General features: G+C 58.9%; 1 protein-coding gene across 3 annotated transcripts; it reads left to right on the top strand.

Moving 5' to 3' along the window:
• The first annotated feature begins 6,006 nt into the window (after window positions 1–6,006).
• On the top strand, window positions 6,007–18,452 carry LOC116453000 (proline dehydrogenase 1, mitochondrial-like). Of its 3 annotated transcripts, XM_032127973.1 has the most exons (14): window positions 6,007–6,189; window positions 6,714–6,901; window positions 12,619–12,653; window positions 12,960–13,109; window positions 13,243–13,307; window positions 13,675–13,791; window positions 13,942–14,021; window positions 14,288–14,369; window positions 14,686–14,778; window positions 14,870–15,016; window positions 15,168–15,343; window positions 15,424–15,522; window positions 15,920–16,008; window positions 17,493–18,452. In XM_032127973.1, the coding sequence occupies exons 2-14, from the start codon at window positions 6,765–6,767 to the stop codon at window positions 17,672–17,674; spliced, it is 1,452 nt and encodes a 483-aa protein (XP_031983864.1). In that variant the 5' UTR covers window positions 6,007–6,189; window positions 6,714–6,764; the 3' UTR covers window positions 17,675–18,452. The 3 variants fall into 3 exon arrangements, with proteins under 3 accessions (XP_031983864.1, XP_031983866.1, XP_031983865.1); XM_032127975.1 differs by lacking the exons at window positions 6,007–6,189; window positions 6,714–6,901 and adding an exon at window positions 9,922–11,916; XM_032127974.1 differs by lacking the exons at window positions 6,007–6,189; window positions 6,714–6,901 and having other exon boundaries at window positions 11,927–12,653.
• The last annotated feature ends 2,447 nt before the right edge of the window (window positions 18,453–20,899 follow it).

The raw sequence follows: 20,899 nt of genomic DNA, 5'->3' as shown, positions 1-20,899 counted from the left end.
GAAGGAAGGAAGGAAGGAATTCGGAAGGAAGGAAGGAAGGAATTCGGAAGGAAGGAATTCGGAAGGAAGGAAGGAAGGAAGGAAGGAAGGAAGGAAGGAAGGAAGGAAGGAAGGAAGGAAGGAAGGAAGGAAGGAAGGAAGGAATTCGGAAGGAAGGAAGGAATTCGGAAGGAATTCGGAAGGAAGGAATTCGGAAGGAAGGAAGGAAGGAAGGAAGGAATTCGGAAGGAATTAGGAAGGAAGGAAGGAAGGAAGGAAGGAAGGAAGGAAGGAAGGAAGGAAGGAAGGAATTCGGAAGGAAGGAAGGAAGGCTTTTTCCCTTCTCTACAGACAGTTCAGGAGCACAAGGCAAAAATGAACATTTTTCCTTCCATTTTGTTCCACTGGAAGAGAAGTTCAAGTGCCCCTCAGTGCCACCCGCTCACAATTAAGCACACAGAAAGTTAAGAAGCAAAACTAAGTGACACTTGGAAAAAACAAATATCCATCAGCTGCTGTGAGCTGGGAACTGACCTGAACCAGCCTGAAACCTCCTGTGGCCAGGAGCTGTCTCTGGCAGGGGCTATCCAGGCTCTGTGGCCACAGGTCCTGAGCTGGAGCTGCAGCTGCAGCTGCAGCTGCAGCTGCCCTCAAATCAATCAGGTTTTGCTGTGAGACAACTCTGCTTCCAGAGGCTCAGTAATTAAGAGCCTATTTTTAGAGAAATGAGCCACCACATTAATCAATAAGGAGCAGCCAGGTCCTCAAGGGTAAGGAGGGTTGGAGTTGCCCTGCTCCAGTCTCTGGGGCTTGTCCCTAGTCCCATGATGTGTGGTTGCCCCCAGGTGCTTCAGGGAGCTCTGCCCCATGTCCCCACCTCGCTGGGGTCCCACAGGGCACATGGGACCTTTGGCCCCATTGGCCTTCCCAGGGGATGCTCCTGACAGGCAAGGGCTGCAAAAAGGAGTAGAGGGGCTCCTTAGGAACATCATCTGGGAGGGGTTTGGGAGGATGCCTCTGGCCAGCTGGACTAGGAGCTGCTGGTTCAGGTCTCAGCAGCAGCTCTTGGGGGACAGGAGGGGCACAGCCATCCCCACCACATGCTCCTGCTGTCCCTGCCAGGGCTGGCTCCCTCTGCCTCCCACCATCTCCTGCATAGCCCTGGTCTGCCCAGGAAGAAGAGCCAAGCAGCCCCTTTCCTGGGAATGTTCCCCCAGCACGAGGTGTTTAAATCATTTACAAAGCGCTAAAATAGAGCTGGCTCCCTTCCAGGCACTCTGGCATCCAGGCTCTGTAAACAACTCACTCACCGAGGGTGTCAGCCAGGAAAAAAGGCTTTTCATGTCCATTCCCCAGGCCCCACTTCCACAGAAACCTTCCAGCATGATCCTTTCTCAGCTGCAAGAGCAACAAAATTGTTTAAGGTCTTCACTGACGTTCCTTTTCCCCCAAGCATGCTTGTGGACATCCCACACAACTCCCTTCTGCCAGTGGACGGAAAAAGAGAAGGACTCTCTGCAAAAAAAATAATTAGCTGATGTGGTAAGTCTGATGTGTCTGTCCCTGCCTTGGATATTTCCTAGGTTCCCTTACAGAGGCAACTTATTTTTTTAATAGCATTGACCTTTTTGGAGAAAAGAATTCACCTGGGTATTTTCTCATGGCTTCTGAGCTGCACCTAGGGACTCGCAGGGAGAATCAAGATATCTCCAAGGATAAAAAGACAGAGGAAAGAGGACATTTATTTCTTAGGCTGAAAGTGATTCACCAAAAATCACTGGGATGCAAGTGGAAAATGCCAGGGATCAGAACACAGCCCAGCTTTCAAAATCCCAACCATGCCGGGAGAGCAAGGTCTGGGCTAGCCAGGAGATCAGCTGCAAGAGGAGCCACCCAGCATCTCTTTCCACTGCAGGGTCTGTGGCAGCTCTCAGCTGCTCTCCCCAGGGCCCCCAACCCAAAGGAACACCCCAGGAGCTGGAGCTCCCACCCTGCGACTCCCCAGATAACCAGCAAGTTCCCAAAACTCCTACTCTGGTCTCACAGAGGCAAGACACGGAGTTCTGCAGCCTCACCTGCTTGTGCCACACCTGGATGGGGATCACCCCTAATCCTGCTGGAGCAGCTGAACCTCCTGGGTCCTCTGCAGCACCAGGTGCAAGGCAAAGGATGCAGTTCCCTGGTTGCCCAGCTGTGAGAGGGAACTCTCTGGGGAAGCTGGGGAACTTCATCCATCCTGCTTCCTCCATCACTCCGGCTTCCTCCATCCTGCTGCCAGAGTGTGGTCCATACTGTGGCACAAGTTAGAGTCACCTCCAGGAGGGTGACACTGAGGCTGACAGGGTGCTTGGGGGGGTCAGAGAGTACCAACTCATTATCCAAACACACCCCATCCTAAGGCTGGGAGCTCCTGTGCACCCCAAAGGGGATTATCCCCTCAGAGTGGGCAGTAGTGGATCTGGAGCTCTGCCTGACGAGTTGCACAGAGGGAGAAGAAGCCTCTTGTGAAGAAAAATAACCCTCTACAAGATGAGAACCCACACATGGCTGCAATTTGGGAAGCGCTGTCCACCTTCTCTCGGGTTTTGCCAGTGGATCCACATCACACTCTGACCCACCCAGCTCCTGCCACCCCTGCACCTGCTGCTCCAAGGGGCACCTGTGGCAGAGCCAGATGCAGCTGAGCATCCACCCCCACCCGCAGGGTGTAGGTGTCCCTCCTGCATGCTGGCCTGCGGTGGCAGTGATTAGGTAGCGCAGGTGCTGGGCACGAGTCAGGCATATGGTCAGTGAGAAACACCTGACAGAGGAGGACCTGAGTCAGCACTCTCCAAGGAAACCTCAGAGGAGCAATGATGGAAGCACGGAGTGCTGGGGCAGCAGGCCTGGAGGGCTCACAGAGCTGTGGGACAGTGAGGACAGAGCCCCAGCCCCGAGGATGGGGCAGAATTGCCCCTAGCCTGGCACTGGGCTGGAGGAAGAGGAGGGTGAGGAAGGCTGATCCCACACCGGGGGAGCACAGCCAGCAGCTTCCAGGTCCTGTGCCCCTGCCCACTTCTGCCATGAGGCAGGAGGAGCAATCATCCCACAGCTCTCCTTCCCAGATGCTGGAAGCGGCTGCTGTTACTCCTTGCCATGAGGCCTCTGCTGAGGGCTGGCCCATGAAATATGCATGGCGTGTCCTCCCCTTCTAAACTGCATCTCCTCCTGAGCCAAATTCCCTTCTCGCCTATTTGTCTCACATTCAAATGTTTCTTCACATTCTACAGCTTCTCAAGCCATCCATAACAGCTTCTCCTGGATTTATTCCCATCGCTGGTGCGGCCAAAAGTGCCCATGGAAGGACTTGGATGTGTGTTATCTGGCCTGGGCCATGTTCCCTGTGTGGGATACAGCAGTATGGTTGTGTCCGTAGTGTGTGTTCTAGCCATGGGCTGGACTGAGCCACTGTGAGCAGGGACCGGCCCCTCTGTGCCAGCAGCACCTGCCTGGGCATGGTGGGGACAGGGACAGCAGCCTTGAGGGCATTATGTCACAGCCAAAGGGGATTGGGAGCTGGGGTATCAGTGCTCTGCAAGGCCACGGTGACCCAGGAGGGCTTGGCACAGTCCCCACAGCAGCCTGGAGCATCCCTTGTCAGTCTCCCCACCACTGGCAGGGTTGCCAGCTCAGGGATTTCCTCTGCTTCAGGTACAACCATCCTGAGAGAAACCCCATCAGATTTCACTTCCACCAAAAAGTGGCTTTTTTACATTTCATCTCTGAGTTTGGGCCTGAGAATAAAGTTTCTTCAGAAACTCAGACCTGGTTTTGCACCACAAGCTCTCAGTCCCAGCCGGACGCTGCAGGGCTGCAGCTCTGCTGGCACAGCAGGCAGCACTTGGAAGCTTCCCCTGCTAGGACCAGGCGAGTGTTTCCCAGGGGTGACTGGTGCCATTAGAGCCTTTGAAGGGAATTTTCTGTGACACCTAGATGAGAAACAAGGTTTGAACTGCAGCCCAAGAATTCGTATGTGCAGTCTCATCATGGCAAGGAGCTTCAGGTAAATTATTATTATCTCTAAATGGCACAAAAGAGTTAGCACAGCACAGGGAATGTTTTGAAGGAAGTGGATGCTTTTCCAGAACTTTGTACCCAGCTCTGTCAGAGGCAATGCCCCGTCTCCGGCTGTCTCTGTGGAAGGACAAGATGCTCCCAAAGAAAACCTTACAAATGAGCTCAGGGAATCCCCGTGGTTTCACTGTTGGTTACAGCAATGTCAGTGTTAGGGAGGGCAGGAAAAAACAATTGCAGGAACTAATTTTCCCAGCTCCTGCCTGCGCTGAGCATTCCCAGCACAAGATGTCACTGAGGAACTGAATTTGGACAGCTCTGCATCAGCCCAGCGTCATCATGGAAACGGGACTGGAGAGATGGGCATGGAGAAGGAACATGGTCACAGAGAGAGGATGTGGGCACAGAGAAGGGATGAGGGCACAGAGAAGGGGCACGGGCACAGAGAAAGGACGCAGCTGTGATGCTGCTGTGAAACAATCCTGCGAAAAGGAAGGGAGGTACCTGATCTCCCAGGCCAAGACTCGGGAGCATTTCTGGCCGCGGGGTGTCAGGGAGGTGCTCGGCGATCTCCGGAGCTCAGCACTGAGTGCGCCGGGGAGGAACAGCTCAAGCAAACCCCTGCTAGGAGCAGGACAGGCACTCGTCCTGCCTGGGAAGATCCCGAGGTCCTGCCAGCCCCAGACGGAGCAGGCGAAGGTAAACAGCCCCAGCCCGTGACGAGGGAGCCAAGTCTGCTGCCTCAAGCACCCCAAGCACCCATGGACCCCGACCAAATGAGCGAGTATCCAGCTGAAATCCCCAACCTGTTGATGCACACATCAGGAGGAGCAAGTGCGGGAGCTTGAAACATCTCTCCCATGATAGGTCCCGCAGGTCTGGGATCCCCTCCCCAAGTTTTTCCAGCTCCATAGGCTGGATATACCACAGCCTGCCCCAAGGATACGAGGGAACAAGGACCCTTTGAGGCATCCTTGGGCCCTCTCTGGGGCTGCCCTGAGCAGTCAGTAGCTCCTTGGCTCTGCAGGGTTGGCCCCGGTGCTCCCACAGGTCCCCTTCAGGGACCACTTCAAAGTTCCCTTGGGACCTTCATAATTTTCCCAAGGGCTCCTCCAAAGGCATGAGGCTCTTTTTGCCCTGCTCCCAGCACTACTCCAAGCCCCACCCAGGGCTCCCCTCGAGCCGCACCTGCCCCTCCAGGCCCTTCCTGGGGCTTCCGGGGAGGGAGGTGACCCCGGGACCGGCTGCGTCAAGGGGATAGGAATGGGGAAGGCACCGGCCAGGGGGCTGCGGGAGCGGGGTGCACTGGGCAGGGTGGCTCCAGTCCTGGTGCTGGCCCCGGTGACGGTGCCAGTCCCGGTTCGTATCCCCGTGTCGGTCTTGGTCTCTATCCCAGTGTCGGTCTTGGTCGCAGTCCTGCTCCCGACCGTAGTTCCGGTCCCAGTGCCAGTCTCGGTGCCGGTGCTGGTCCCGGTCCCTGTCCAGGTCCGAGTCCTGGTGCCGCTTCCGTTTTCGGTTCCAGTGCCGGTCTCGGTGCCGGACCCGTTCCCAGTCCCGCTGCCGGTCCCTGTCCTCGTGTCGGTGCCTGTCCCGGAATCAGTCCCAGTTCCCATCCCCGTGGCCGTGCTGATGCCTGTCTCGGTGCCAGTGCCACTCCCATTCCCAGTCCCGCTGCCGGTCCCAGAATCAGTCCCCGTCCCGGTGCCGGGGCAGTGCCGGGGCGCGGTACCGGTTCCGGTGGCAGCAGAGCGGAGCCAAAGGCGGGGCGGAGCGGGGCCGCGGAGCTGGAGGCCCGGGGGCGGTCCCGCGCGGGCCGTACTTAAGGCGGTGACGGGCAGCGACCCCGCCGTGCCCATGGGTCTCCCGAGCGCCGCCCGGGTGCTCCGCGCCGCCGTTCGCCGGTGCGATCCCCCAAGCCGCCCGCGGTCCGCGCCCGCCGGCGCCCCCCGCGGGTCCTCCCCGGCGGCAGCGAGCACGGGACCCCGGCCGGGGCCGCCCCCTCCCCCGCGGGGCGCGGAGCGGAGCCCGCCGCCGCCCGCCGTGGATTTCGGGGACGCGCGCGAGGCGTTCCGCAGCAAGAGCAGCGTGGAGCTGCTGCGGGGGCTGGTGGTGCTGGGGCTGTGCGCCGTGGAGCCGCTGGTGCAGCACAACCGGGAGGTGGGTGGAGGAAGGGGTCCAACTTGGGGGGGTTCTCCGGGGCGGGGCTTGTCCCCGCTTGGGGGGTTACCGGCTCTGGGCCGGCGGGGCTTTCGCTCAGGGGCGGCCCGCTCCGGCAGGTGTCAGTCCCCTTCTGGAGAGGCTTCTTGCTCCGGGGAGTCCCATTTTGGGACTGCGAGTCCCGGGATGGGGGTTCTGTCGCTACAGGGGTGACTGCTCCAAATGGGGGGATCTTTCGTCACGGGGGAGTGCCTGTTTTGCAGGATGTTGGTGCGTGCCAGGGATACTGTCACTCCGGGGGGTGCCGGTCCTAGGCTCGGGGGGCTCTCACCCTGGGGGTGCCCATTTCGGGACGTGTCATTCCCCTTCCGGGGGAAGTCTCGGACTGGGGGTGAGCGTGTTGGGGAGCTCTCGGTCCCGGGCCGGGGTTTGCCCGTTTTGGGGGATGCCAGTCCTAGGTCGTGGGGACTTTTCCTCCGGGGATGCCGGTGCGGGACGGGTGCTGAGCCGCTGCTGTCCCGCAGCTGCTGCAGTTGTGCCAGCGGGTGCTGGGGCAGACGCTGTTCGAGCGGCTGATGAAGATGACGTTCTACGGGCAGTTCGTGGCCGGGGAGGACCAGGAGGCCATCAAGCCGCTGCTGCGGCGGAACCAGGCCTTCGGCGTGGGCGCCGTGCTGGATTACAGCGTGGAGGAGGACCTGGGCGACGGGCGGTGAGTGCGGCACCGCGGCGCTGCGGGCGGGCCGGGGGCGGCCCCTGGCCGCGCTGCCATTGGCTGCGCCCGCCCAGCCCCCCGCTCCCATTGGCTGCGGGACCGCTTGCGTCACGGCCTCGCCCCCCCCCCCCATGCTGCCGCCCATGGCCCGCACACGGCAGGGGATGGCAGAGCCCAGAACACGGCAGGGGATGGCAGAGCCCAGAACACGGGGGTGGCAGAGCCCAGAACACGGAGATGGCAGTGCCCAGAACACGGGGGTGGCAGAGCCCAGAACACGGCAGGGGATGGCAGTGCCCAGAACACGGGGGTGGCAGAGCCCAGAACACGGCAGGGGATGGCAGTGCCCCGCACACGGGGGTGGCAGTGCCCAGAACACGGCAGGGGATGGCAGTGCCCAGAACACGGCAGGGGGTGGCAGAGCCCAGAACACGGAGATGGCAGTGCCCCGCACACAGGGGTGGCAGTGCCCAGAACACGGCAGGGGATGGCAGTGCCCAGAACACGGGAGTGGCAGTGCCCCGCACACGGCGGGGACTGTGTCCTGTACACGGGGGTGCTGGGCCCCCACTGGGCTGTATCGCCCCCCCCCGCCCCTCTGCACATACCGGGTGCTGCACCCCTGTCTGCTGCACCGCCTCTGTCCCCATTTATTCCCCTGCACACACCGGAGTGCAACCCCTCCCCGGCAGTGCTGTACACCTGGAACCCTCCTGCACACCCTGAGGGGGTTCCCGCCTCTATCCTCCATCTCCTATGGGATGCTGACCCCCCCCATTCCATCTTCCCTGTGAGGTGCTGCCAGTCACGTCCCATTTTCCCTAACCCTCCCGGGGCGCTGTGTCCCCCCCCCCCCACCCCACCCCTCTGCACACAGTGCGTTGCTGTCGCACCTGAAGTCCCCCTTTCCCCCCCCTCCCCCCATTGGGATGCTGCCCCCCATTCCTGCCGCCTTCATCCCCCACCTTACAAACACTGGGATGCTGCCCCCCACATTTTGGTGGGCTCAGTGATCTTGGAGCTCTTTTCCAATCTCAGCAATTCCATGATTCCACGACTTCCACCCTCCACCATTTCCACCCGTCTCAAGCTGGGGTGGTGCCCCCCGTTCCCGCACTGCCCCCCAGTCCCGGGCAGCTTTCACTGCCTCCCGCCCTCTGCCAAGAGCTGGCACCAGCCCAAAGCTGCCGGTAACTTTCCATTATTCAGGCTCCAGTTCCGGGCAGCTCCGCTCTCCGGATCGATGGGCCGCTGGCCGGCACCCCACGGTCACGGGGGTGGGCGGTATCCCCCCACCCACGACAAGGGTGGCCCTTCCGGAGGACACGGGCTGGGGATGCGGCGTCCCCCAGACCAGGCTGCACAGCGGCAGTCCCTGTGGGCAGCTGGGGACACCGTCAGGATGTCACATGCTTGTCACGTGCTGTTAAAAACACAGCGGAAATGGCTTTTCTAGGGTGGTTTGCGAGCGGCGTGTGAGCCAGGGTGGTGATGCAGGTGCTGCCGCTAGGAGCCTTATCTCTGGTCCACACCCGGGCACTGCTTATCGGGCACCCCCATGTGCCATGGCGGGTGCCACTGCCCCTCGCTGCTGCTGCTGCTGCTGCGAGACATCCGCGGGAGTGAAGGGTCTGTGCGGCCGTGATGGGAGCAGGCACTGGTGGGGGCAGCGCGGGCACGGGAGCTGTGCGGGGGGACGCAGGCCTGCGCCGTCCCAGAGTGGGCTGCAAACTTTCGGTTTTTTCTAGAAAAGCTTCAAAACACCCTGCTGATGCCTGGCAGGGGTGTGGCTGTTTTGAAGGTGTGTAGGCAGGTGTTTCTCCCCTGGACACACAGCCCTGGTCCGGGCACAGTATTCGGCATTCCCGTGGGGCTGAGCCGGCAGCACCGGTGCTGCCAGGCTGGCACTGCTGCCCTCCATGCCTGGCTCTGCTGGGCCAAGGGCTTTCCTGTGGGTGACCGTAGAAGACTTTCAGACAGGTTCTGCCTGCACCTGTATCCCTCCTGCTGATGGGTGCCTGCAGTGGTTTGTGAGCTGGCTGGGCTGTGCTGCTCCCCCCCTGCTGCAGATTTGCGATTGTGAGTTGCTAGGTGAGTTCTGCCTGTGCTGTGTGGGCCATTCACTTCCAAGAGAGTTCCCAATGCATCCCTGTCCAAGCCCCAGTGGGATTTGCCTGGATATCAGGAAAAGGGTCTTCACCCAGAGGATGGTTGGGCACTGAACAGGATCTCCAGGGAAAGATCACGGTCCCAAGGCTGCCAGAGCTCAAGGAGTGTTTGGACCATCGAGCACAGGGTGGATTGTTGTCCTTTGCAGGGCTAGGAGTGGGACTTGATGTCCTCATGGGTCCCTTCCACCTCAGGCTGTCCTATAATTCTATGAACAGGGACAAAGCCCAGGGTGGCACTGGAAGGGTTATGTTGAAACCTGTCCCTTGCCAGCCATCACTCTGTGTCCTCCTTGGCTCTGTTTGGGGCAAAATCCCAAATTCTCAGTGCTTCTGCCAGGGCTGGTGCTCAGTTGGGCTGCACGTGGTTGAGAGGGGTGGGCAGTCCTGGGTTCATGGCTGCTGGACTCTGGAGCTGTCCCCTTCCCTTTGGTGAATGCTTTGGGATTGTGCTGCCAGGAAGCAGAGGTACAAACCACAGCAGTCAGTGGGTGTTGTGGCCTCTTGGTGCCATCTCCTGTTGTTCTGGAGCAAGCCAGAGATAATGGCAAGGAAATGCCCTTTCCACCCCAGCAACAGGCTGTGGCACCTTTTCCACAGCCTTTCCGGCTGGGAACAACAATGCAATGTGGGCAAGAACTGGCTAATCCTGCCTGCCGCAGGCCCCTGCCTGCCCTGCTCAGGCTGGCATCCAGGACTCTGCCAGCTTGTCCCAGGAGGCCTCAGCCATGTGCTGAAGGCTGCTGCCAGGTCATGGTGACACAGCTGGAAAATAAGTGTCCTGCAGGCAGCAGAGGGCTGGGGGCTTCGGGGTGGGTTCAGCCCTGGGTGGAGGGTGGAGAGGCAGCACTGGGCAGGGGCTTCTTGTACCCGTGGGGTGAAACAGAGAGCCCCCCCATAGTGGAGGTGGTTGTAGCCTCCTGGCAGCCTTGGGGCCATTGCTGGCCCACAGGCATCCCAAGACTGCAGGTGGGTTGGGGTTGTGCTGACACAGGGGAGGGACAATCCTGCCATAAGCATTGTCAGATGCTTTTCAGGCTCTGCCATGCAGAGTGTGGACTTGGCTTCCTCTAGAAATTCCTTGTGTGGATATCTGACACCTGCCCCAGTGTGGGATCACTGTCCAGCCTGGCCAATCCTGCTCTCAGAGCTGCCACCTCCCCTTCTCCTCCTGCTCCCAGTGCTGCTGTCCCCCCTGCCCAGTGCTCTGTCAGCATGTCCCTAGGATCATGGGGCAGCTTCTATTTAGCTTGAAGCTCTCCAAGGCAGTCCTGTGGTGGTCCTGGGCTGGTGTGTGCTGACAACTCCTGCATGGAGCACGTTGAAGGTCTATTCTGCCAAGAGCTTTGCTTTATTCCTACCTTTGGGATTTTAAGCACCCATAGCTCCAAAATGAACTTCATGTAACCATGAGTCTTTTCCGTGGATGTGGTAATTCAAGGACAGCTTGTCCCTGGTCCCTCATCCCCTTTGCCAGACCCATTTGCTGCTCAGCAAAGCAAACATGCTGTGCTGCTGGCATCCTCCAGGTAACCTCCAGGGCCAAAGGGATTATTTGTGGTAGTGGCACCTTTGTGCTCCTCCTGAGCTGGTTTGCATAGCCCGATCCAAAACTTCCTGAAAGCCCCATCTGCTATGTCAGCCAGATTACCCTTCCCAGCCATCCAGCAAATCATCGCAACCTGCTTTAGGCGAGTGTGAGCTCCCAGGCCCTGAGCTCAACCTCGAGGTTGTTCCTTTCTGGATACAGCCTGCCAGGAGCATCTGGACAGCGCCTGGAGATGGGACCTGCTCTAAGTGACTTGCTGTGGGTTTGCAGAAGGGATGGTCAGGTATAAGCCTGGTTCAGTGGCACTTGGTGGGTGAGGGAATGGCTTTGCTGGCCAAGAATAATATTGCAAAGTGAGCAGCTGATATCCAGGACTAAGTTATTTCTTCAGCTGGAAGGAGCTTCCTTTATTTTGCTTGATGCAGAAGAACAAAGTGAGCACCGTGGCACTGCTTTGAATACCCCCCCTAGAGGGTGAAGGAACGCCTGGTGCAGTCATGCAGCAGGAATGCTGCTGGGAAGGGTGTGTTTGTCTTCAGGAGTATAAAACACTCTAACTCCAAGGGTGCCTTTTGCTAATTGAACTGTGTGCCTTCACTCCAGCCACTTGTCCCCAGCGCCTCAGATCTTGTGCCCAAGGTGTGCCTTGGGCTCAGAGCTGTCCCCTGCCTGCAGGACCCATGTCTCTGTGTGTCCTCACATCACAGCAGTGTTCAGCTGAAGCTGTCGCCTATGCCACACCGCCTGCTTCAAAAGGAGCTTCCACCTAGCAAGGGCTTTGCTGACAAATACCGTTTCTGAGTGTATGATCTCCTTCCTTTCCTCCACCCTCTGTATTCAGGGACAGAAAGCTGCTTTCCCTGTCCTCAGGCGAGTAAAATCAGGGAGCAGAGCCTGCTAGACATGGTGCCTGCTGCTTCCCATGAGCTCCAGCTGCTCCTGCCCTGGCTCACCCCGGGCTCTGTGGCACTTTGAGCAATGTGCGGCTGTTCCTGGCTCCAGGGGGCCAGAGGGAACGGCTTGTTTCTGGTTGTTTATGCTTCCAGCAGCCCCTAATCCCTGTCACAGGGTTTCCATGTGGGAGAACATGTCCTGGGACCATGCCATGTGCCTCTCTGCTCTCTTGTCCAGGCCTGCTGGCTCCAGATGGGTGGCTTTGCTGCTTCCCTCGCACTGTGCTTCTTCCCCATTGGGCACAGCCACTTTGGGGACAGTGATGCCAAGGCAGAGACCTCCTGGAGGAGATGGCTCTGCTGCCACCCAGAGCTGCTCTCCAGGGGCTGGCCCTGTTCCAGGTGAGACCCTGGGTCTGTGGCTGGGTTTAGGGCGCCAGCAAGAAGGCTTAGCTACTCAAGCTCAGAAAGGATCTCGTGACTTGGCCAGCATCCCCCAGGCTGTCAGAGCCCTGTTATCTCCATGGCAGAGAGTTTGGGCTTAAAATGACATCCGAGGTCAGCTGGAGTTGAAAATGAGACGTTGTTTATGAGTTGTTTGCTGAAGCCAAGGCACAGAGGAGCATGGAGTAGTAGGGCACCCTCGGCTTGATGTGCTCGGGGTCTGGAGAAGCTCCGTGCTTCATGGTCTGGCTGCTGGTGCTATGAAGATGAGGAGGCAGTGGGTTGAGGCTTGGTGTCACCCCAGCAAGGACCGTGAGCAGGTTGGAGATGGAGCATGCCAGCCCCACAGGACTGACCTTGTCCTTGCCATGGGGTGGTCTGTTGGACGGCAGCTCTGAACCCTGGGACAGGCCATCCTCACTGTGCTGCCTCAGGGCTCCCAAGTCTTCTCTGGATGGATGGTGAAGCCCTGTACCCTTCCACAGGTGGATTTAGCCATCTGACCTGCCAGTTGGATCCCATCAGCAATGGGATGGCAAGGGAACAGCAGGGTCCAGCACCAGGATGGCAGCACAGGAGCCTCAGAGCTTCCCTGTCCATCAGTGTAGGGTTGCAGGGGGTTGCTGACCTGGCCCTTATCTTCCCTGTTTCTCTTCTTAGCTCCCGCACCTCTGCAGCCGAGAAGGAGATGGGAGGTGAGTGACAGGAGATAGCCTGGAGGTCCAGGCACTGCAGGCCTGGTGTTGTGGGGGAAGGACCCAGGTACCACAGCCTCAAAAAATGAGCTGAATGAAGAACAATGTGGTTCCTGGCCCAGTCCTGCCCCTCAGCAAAGACTCAGCCTCTGCTCAGGCACAGAGCAAGCAGGGCCCTTGTCAGCGCTGGGGGCTCTTCTGAGGTCCAAGCTGGAGCCTCTCTCCCCTTCACCCACACTGAAAGCTCCTGGGGAGGCCATAGGAGCTTGGTGGGGCATGGCCCATCTCCATCCTCTTCCACCCCAGGAGCAGAACAAAGGGAGAAGCAATACCGAGCCCATCAGGGATTTGGGGATCACCGTGGTGGAGTCACCGGTGCCCACACCTATTTCTACGCTGATGAGGCCAAGTGTGACCAGCACATGGAGACTTTTCTCCACTGCATTGATGCTTCAAGTGAGTGCTCCATGTGTCCTGGACAGCCCCACTGTGCTGGGGACTGCCAGGATCCCTCAGTCCCACCACCACTGTATCCCTCCTGCCCAAGGGCTGACTGTTAGGCTGACTCTGTCCTTGTGGCTCCATCCAGGTGGCAGCTCAGAGGACGGCTTCTCTGCCATCAAGCTGACAGCGCTGGCCAGACCCCAGTTCCTGGTGAGTGCCAGAGCTGTGACTGGGTGTGGTAGGGCAGAGCCAGGGCCACAGATGATGCTTCTGCTGGGTCAGGTGCCAGGTGGCATCTCTAGTAATGGCAGAGAGGAGTGGGCACCAACAGCCTGTCCTCTGTGAGCCCAAGACCCCTGGAGACCCTGCCTCAACTTTTGGGGAGACATCAAGAGCTTAGAAGTTTAAAGGTCCCAACATGAAGGGGGGTGTGTGAGGTCTGTATTGCTTGGCTTGGCCAAGGTGCCCTTCTCTGGGGTCAGCATCTGCCTTGGGCTGGGTGTGAGTGATCTTGCAAAGCCCTGGCAGGACAGGAGGCTCCAACCTGGGTGTCTCACCTGGAGCTCTGTCCCCACAGGTGCGGTTCTCAGAGGTGCTGGTGAAGTGGCGGAGGTTCTTCCACCAAATGGCCGCAGAGCAAGGCCAGGCCGGGTGGGCAGTCCTGGATACAAAGCTGGAGGTGGAGAAGCTGCAGGTGAGGCAGGTGATGCCTGTGGGAGGAGGCTGTGCTGCAGGGACACACTGCTGGAGGTGGCCATGGACACAGAGGTGCCAGAGCAGCCCTGAGCTGTGACACCTCAAGCAGACAGACCCCTGTAGCCCTTGACGCTCCTTTCGGTGGCAGGAGGCACTGGCCAACCTCGGCATTGTGAGCAAGGCAGAGAGCCAGCAGTGGTTCACGGGCAAGAACGTGGGCACGAGCGGGTAAGCTGCCTGGGAGCTGGGGGTGCTGCAGGGTGGGGACACTGCGGGACTTTGTGCCTGTCCCTGGGGCAGCAGCAGTGGGAGGTCTCCAAAAGCCAGCGCTGGCTCAGCACAGCAATGGAGCACAGGGGAAGTTTGGGTGGAGGTGACAAGACAGGTCAGGGTGGCACGTGTCATGTATCCTTCTTGCTGGTGGGGGTTGGGAGCTGATAGAGAGCCCCCTGCCTTTGCAAGACACCAGCAAGGACCTGGCTCTCTGCTCCCAGCACTGTGGACCTGCTGGACTGGAACAGCCTGTTCGACAGCCGCACCAAGCTCTCCAGGCCTCTGCTCATCCCCAATAGGAAGGTGGGTACCCACCTTTGCCACCCCCAGAGTGGTGCCACAGAGTGTTTGTGGAAGCAGGGTGAGGGTCTCATGCTCTTCCTAGTAAATGCTGGTGGCTGCAGTGCTGGTGGCAGAGCTCAGCCACGCTGTGACCACAGTGCACAACCACCAGGCTGGCAGGATGGGTGGGCACCCTGTCACGCCGTGCTGGCTGGTGGGGGTTGGGGGGCTGGGGTGGGGCAGCAGTCCTGGGGATGGGCTCCCTCCAGGGGCATTTGTGTCCCCCATGGGCAGAGCTGGGTGCAGGCAGGGTGCCACAAAGCTGTTCTTGTTTCAGACTGGGCAGCTGGAGCCTCTGCTCTCACGCTTCAGCAAGGAGGAAGAGCTGCAGATGAAGCGGATGCTGCAACGCATGGATGTCCTCGCTAAGGTGAGGGGGCCCGGGGCTGAGGGAGCCACAGAGGGGGACACATGGAGCAGGAAGCCCTATGAACCCAACCTGTGGGTCATTCACCCCCCAGAGAGCCATGGAGAAGGGTGTGAGGCTGATGGTGGACGCGGAGCAGAGCTACTTCCAGCCAGCCATCAGCCGCCTCACCGTGGAGACGCAGCGCCGCTTCAACAGGAGCCAGCCCATCATCTACAACACCTACCAGTGCTACCTGAAGGTGAGGCAGGCATCTCCCAGTGCCTACTGGTACAGATGGATGGAGACCTCAGCTCCCGAAGCCATGGCAGTGCAATGGCACAGCTGCTGAGGCACAGTCAGGGGTGGCACTGGAGCAATGACCTAGTGCCATCTCTTCCACCTGGTCACAGGAGGCTTACAACAACGTGACAGGGGACGTGGAGCTGTCGCGCCGGGAGGGCTGGCACTTTGGCACCAAGCTGGTGCGTGGTGCCTACATGGAGCAGGAGAGGGAGAGGGCAGCTCAGATGGGCTATGAGGATCCCATCAACCCAAACTATGAGAAGACCAACGAGATGTACCACAGGTAGGGGACAACCCCAGGCACACTGCTCCCTGCTGCCCCAGTGGGAAGAGGCCTCACCAGAGGCCCATCTTGCCTTACAGGTGCCTGGACTATGTCCTGGAGGAGATCAAGCATAGCCAGAAAGCCAGTGTGATGGTGGCATCTCACAATGAGGACACAGTGAAGTTCACCCTGCGCAGGTGAGTGCTGGGCAGGCATCGTGGTGAGGCAGGGACAAGGGGCTTGAGGAATGTGGGGGCCCAGCAGAGCTGCAGGGAGATGTGCTGTGGTTTGTCAGGTCCCCCCTGAGCTCACCTGGGGGGATCCTGGCTCCCACCTGGTGCTCAGGGCTTTAGATGGGGCTTGGAGCTGGGGTACAGCATGGTGGCCCCAGTGGCTGCAGAACTGGTCCCATCCCCAACCCAGAGGCTGTTGTAAAAACAAATCATTCAAGCTCTACATCCCAGCATCCATCTGGGACATGGTCAGTGCCATGCTGCCCTATTTGGAGATGATCTCCAGTCCTCTGGTGGGGCACACTGCCCTGGTGAGCTCTGCTGTGTCTGCTCTCTCCCTATGCTGAGGCTTGTTTTGCAGGATGATGGAGCTGGGGATCCATCCCTCAGACAAGAAGGTGTGCTTCGGGCAGCTGCTGGGCATGTGTGACCAGATCACCTTCCCCCTGGGTGAGTGATGGGAGTGGGGGGGGGGGGGCTTGGCAGAGGTGCTCCAGCCCCACCGGGACCCCTGAACAGCTGCTGTGGGGTCTAGGGGAGGGAGGGCAGGGGAGAAGGGAGGAAGGCCTGTCATAGAGCAGGACTGGCTGAGCACAGTGCCTTGCTATGGGGAGTGCTGTGACCCCTGTGTGGGGTTTGGGGAAGATGTAGATGAGGATATAAGTGAAGAGTCACATCTCTCTCCTGGAGTTCCATGAGCCTGTAGTGGCTGGGCAGAGACATTCCCACTTTGGAGTCTGAGCAGAGATCAGGGTGCCCCAGGGTGGGGCAGAGACTGGTCCTGGCAGACAGAAACCCTCTCCTGTACCTCCTTGGCCTGGGGGTGTCCCTTGGCTCCATGGGAGGTGCACACCAAGTCCTGAGCTCTCTGCTAACAGGATGGCACCAGCCTCTTGTGTGACCTTGTCCTCAGCCAGCAGCCCAGGCAGCGAAACAGCACTGCCAGGGGCCTGAACAGAGGGACACACAAGGGTCCAGGTTGACAGGACTGATCCCTGTTTCAACAGCCCAAGTCAGGGACTGATCCCCCTGCCCGCACCAGTGTCCAGAACAGAGTCCCAAGGCCAACAGAGCAGCAGGAGGCAAACTGGGCAGTTGTCCAGCGCAGATGCTGCTCTGTCCTGGATTTCTCTCTGAAGCAGGGCTTGGCCGCCCATCTGCAGCCTCCTCCAGTCATGCTGGAAAAATGTGTTAACTTGATGTTTCTGGTTGAACGCTCCTTGAGCTGGCCCAGCCCCGGCTGCTGACATTCCCAGGGCTCCTGGTGACCTCGGCCCGCTCCCTCTGGCCCTTTCCCAAGCTCCCGGTGCTGAGCCGGGAGAGATGCACGGCTGCTCCCCCGACCAGTCTCCACCGCTGGATCCCCCTCCCGGTGCCCAGCCACAGCCTCCTGCACATCCATACCCACTCCATCGGCACAGCCTCAGGGCCATGGCAGAGCAGGCAGGGAAGGGCGAGTGGCTTTTTTTTCTTTCCCCCCTCTTTTTTTTATTTGCCCCCCTTTTTTTTTCTTCCACTCCCCCTTTTTTTTCTTCACCCCCTTTTTTTTCTTCCGCCCCCTTTTTTCTTCACCCCCTTTTTTTTCTTCACCCCCCTTTTTTTCTTCACCCCCTTTTTTTTCTTCACCCCTTTTTTCCTCACCCCTTTTTCTTCCCTCTTTTATCCCCTTCTTCTCCTCCTTTTTCCTCCCCCTTCCTGTCCCTTCCTCCCCCCTTCCTGTCCCTTCCTCCCCCCTTCCTGTCCCTTCCTTCCCCTTCCTGTCCCTTCTTCCCCCTTCCCCCCTTTTTTCCCCTTTTCATGTATCTTCCTCCTATTTCCCTTTTCCCTTTTCACATTTTTTCACTTTCTTCCTCCGTTTTTACCTTCTTTTTTCATCTTTCCACATTTTTTTGCTCTCTCAGCACTTCCCTGACCCGCAGCCTCTCTCCCTGCAGGCCAGGCTGGCTTCCCTGTGTACAAGTACGTGCCCTACGGGCCGGTGAACGAGGTGCTGCCTTACCTGTCCCGCCGGGCCCAGGAGAACAGGGGCTTCATGCAGCGGGCAAACCGCGAGCGGGACCTGCTCTGGAAAGAGGTCAAGAGGCGTCTCCTCACAGGAAACCTCTTCAGCCACTGACCCCAGCCCCAGCCCCGGGGCTCCTGTGCCTTCAGCCTGAACCACTGTCACCATTCCCCATCCCAGTTCTGCTGCAGCTCCCCCAGCCCCCTTTGCCCTGGGAGACAAGTGTCCTTGTTGCTGTTGAACCACTCACACCTTCCAGTGGCCTCTGGGTTCACCCCAGCTGGCACTGCCCCACGCATGTCCCTCTACCATCCCACGGCCTCTCGAGCTGTCCCGGGGGACATGCTGGGGCTCTCCTGCCAGCCCACCCCATGCCTTGATGAACACTGTCCTGGGGTTTTTTCCCTGGCAGGATTGCACAGCATGATTTATCCACTTGCCTTGTGCCCATGGGATCAGGTCCAGGTGGGCTGGGTGACTTGGGGACAAGCTGGCCTCAGCCAGAAGCTCCTCCAGCCTCTGCCAGGGTTGGAGCTTTGCCTCAACGAGACCTTTGAAGGGGCAGGATCAGCCCCTGTTTCCTGTCCCAGGCAGCCACTACCAGCCTGCTGACTGGCTTTGCACTGCCCAGAGCTGGGCAGGTCCAGGCTCTCCCCCATCCCTCTGGATAAGCTGCCTGGGATTGTCCATCCTCAGGCACACATCCGATGGAACAGGAGGGGTGAGGGGAGCGGGCTGGGCCCATCCCTGTACCGTTCCTGCCCTGCCCACAGTCCCTGGCTCTAATGATGGACCAGGGGCAGTAGGAGCGCCAGGAGCTGGACCACAGCTCGTCTCTGCTGTACACTGGATTTGCAGAGAATGGAAATTATTAAATCTCAACTGTTCCTGCTCCTGTCTCTCTGTTATTGGGCAGCCACATGTCCTCAGGCACTGCCGTGGTCTCAAAGGGGGGTTAATGCTGCACGCTTTGGCCTGAGCCAGGGCTTGGGGAAAGGAGTGAGGCCAAACTTCTTGGGACAGGGACTGGAGAAGCTGTGGAGCTGCCTGTGATGGGCTTGGGGGGAGCTGGGAGCCCTGGGGCATCCCCCTACCTGCAGAGTGGTAGCGTGGGAGAGCCACTCCCCACCTTCAGACCTGCTTTTGGGGGACATGCACCCTGCAGGCTTTCACACCTCAAATTAGGGGCACTTTTTCCTGGGCTCTGCAGGACCACAGGCATCTCTGAGATTCCCTGCCTGGAGCTGTTGCAGTGTCCTTTTTTCCTGGGTCAGTCCCTCTACTTGGTGAGCCACCCACACCAAAGGGCTGATGTTTTGGCTTTCCAGAGCTGTTCACCTCCTGCCTTTTCTCTAGCTGAGACTCTTTTGCCTTAAAAAAACCTGGAGGGGAGCAGGGAGCCTTGCTGGAGCATGGGACCAGAACAGCACTGGTACAGGCAGCAGCTGGGCTCCTGGAACTTAAGGGAAGATGGGAGGTGCTCTAGGCCCTGGGCTGCCTCTCCAGCCCATGCAGGATGCTGTGACAGTGGCACAGAGTACCCTGGTGCCCCAGGGCCTGAGCTCTGCTGCTGCAGCTGCACCCAGGGCTGGCTGATGCAGGAGCAGCTGTTACCCACTGTGAGCTTCTGCAAAGACCCCCAGACATCTGTGCAGTAGGGCAGGAGAAGCCCCTCTTGACCCTCTGGTTTGCAGTTAATCCTTTCCCCAGCCCTCTTTCTAGGAAAGAAGGACAGCTTCGCAGGGTCGGTGGTGTTGTGTGCAGCTGTTTGCAGGGGCTGTGTAGGGCTGCAGGTGCTGCCTCCTGAACACCCAAGGCACAGGATGCCCTTGAAACCCCCAGATCCCTGGTTCCCCACAACCTTTTGCAGAATGTCCTCAGCTGGGAGGGACCCACAGGTACCATCCAGCTCAGCTCCTGGCCCTGCTCAGACACCCCAACAACCCCAGCCTGGGCATCCCTGGCAGCGCTGTCCAAACGCTCCTGCAGCTCTGGCAGCCTTGGGGCCGTGCCCATTCCCTGGAGAGCCTGGGCAGTGCCCAGCACCCTCTGGGGGAAGGACCTTTCCCTGATATCCAACCTAACCCTCCCCTGGCACAGCTGTATCCATGCTCAGCGAGAAAACAGCAACTGCCTCTTTTATTTCTGTCCCAACCAACCCTCCCACGTCCCAGGCTTTACCCACCCTGCTCAGTCTTAGCTTTTGCTGCTGTTTTCTGCTTGTCCTGAAGGAAGAGGAGGCACAGAATGGCGCTGTCTGTAGGACCCTGTGCTGCAGCCTTCTTGCTTGGGAGGATGCTGCTGCAGCATGGGGGAGCTGGAAGGGGAAAGAGCCATATCCTTGCAGCAACCATCCTGACAGCCTGGGCACAGTCAGGATGGTGACAAGTACATCATATTGTAGGGCTCCCCGTGCCCCACTGTGCAGTCCTGCCCACTGAAGCAGCCATGGGGATTTTTGAACCATTGACAAAACAGCATCTTTTTACTTCGTTTTGTGTTCAGAAATACTGTAGTGCTAGGGTTTCTGTCTTCTGTGGCATTTTCCAAAACACAAAAAGACAGGAGACAGGCACCTGGCAGGGTCTGAAATGGCAACTGCAAATAGTGGTGTGATGGAAAGCATGGGCCAAGCTCTGCATGGACAACAGCCTGGCTGGGGCCAGTGGGAGAGGAGGGAGGGGTGGGTGCTACCTATGGGCTGTGCAATGCCCCAGGCCTTGGCAGCACCAACCAGCCCAGAGCACTGTGAAACCTCCCTCCACCTCTTCCCCACAGCATCCTCAGCTTCTCCAGCCTCTTATGCCAGCTGGCAGCATCTTCTGAGGGACGAGCTTATCTCCCTGGCTACAGCCCAGTCCCTGCTCTGCCTGGGTTACACTGGTAGAAACGGAGCAGTCATGATGTGCTGCCTGCTGGCCAAGAGAAAGAGAAGTTAAGTTTATGGAAGCCAAAAAAAACATCCAAAAACTTTCACATCCTCACACAAAGCACCAGCATAGTGAAGGTGAGGCAGTGTGATCCTGCCCTGGCTCATTGTGACCAGGACAGCAGAGGACAAGGGCTGCTCAGCACAATGCAGGGGGATGAAGAGAGCAGGATAGGAAGGGAATCCTAGCTGTGGAAACAGCCTGAGTGAGGCTACAGCTCGAGGTGGGCACAGCTGCCAGGGGAGGCACCACCACCAAACCCAGATTTCTGCCTAACTTTGGAGCTGACCCTCCCCATTCCAATTTCCCCAGCAGAAAGGGATGCTGAGCTCAGCCTGAGGCTGAGTCATCCCAAGGGAGCAATTTGTGCCCCTATGGTCTTCACATTCCTGTGCCTGTGAGCAGGATG

This window comes from Corvus moneduloides, chromosome 18 (genome assembly GCF_009650955.1).
Source record: "Corvus moneduloides isolate bCorMon1 chromosome 18, bCorMon1.pri, whole genome shotgun sequence".
Lineage (NCBI taxonomy): Eukaryota > Metazoa > Chordata > Aves > Passeriformes > Corvidae > Corvus > Corvus moneduloides.
This window is presented reverse-complemented; position numbering and strand designations above follow the sequence as displayed.

Excerpts from the sequence above, each read along its gene's own strand:
- LOC116453000 (XM_032127974.1), top strand. The coding sequence starts at position 12,413 with ATGGATGGTGAAGCCCTGTACCCTTCCACAGGTGGATTTAGCCATCTG. Across the intron at positions 13,308-13,674 it reads TGGCCAGACCCCAGTTCCTG|GTGCGGTTCTCAGAGGTGCT; the intron begins GTGAGTGCCAGA and ends CTGTCCCCACAG. Across the intron at positions 14,779-14,869 it reads GCATGGATGTCCTCGCTAAG|AGAGCCATGGAGAAGGGTGT; the intron begins GTGAGGGGGCCC and ends TTCACCCCCCAG.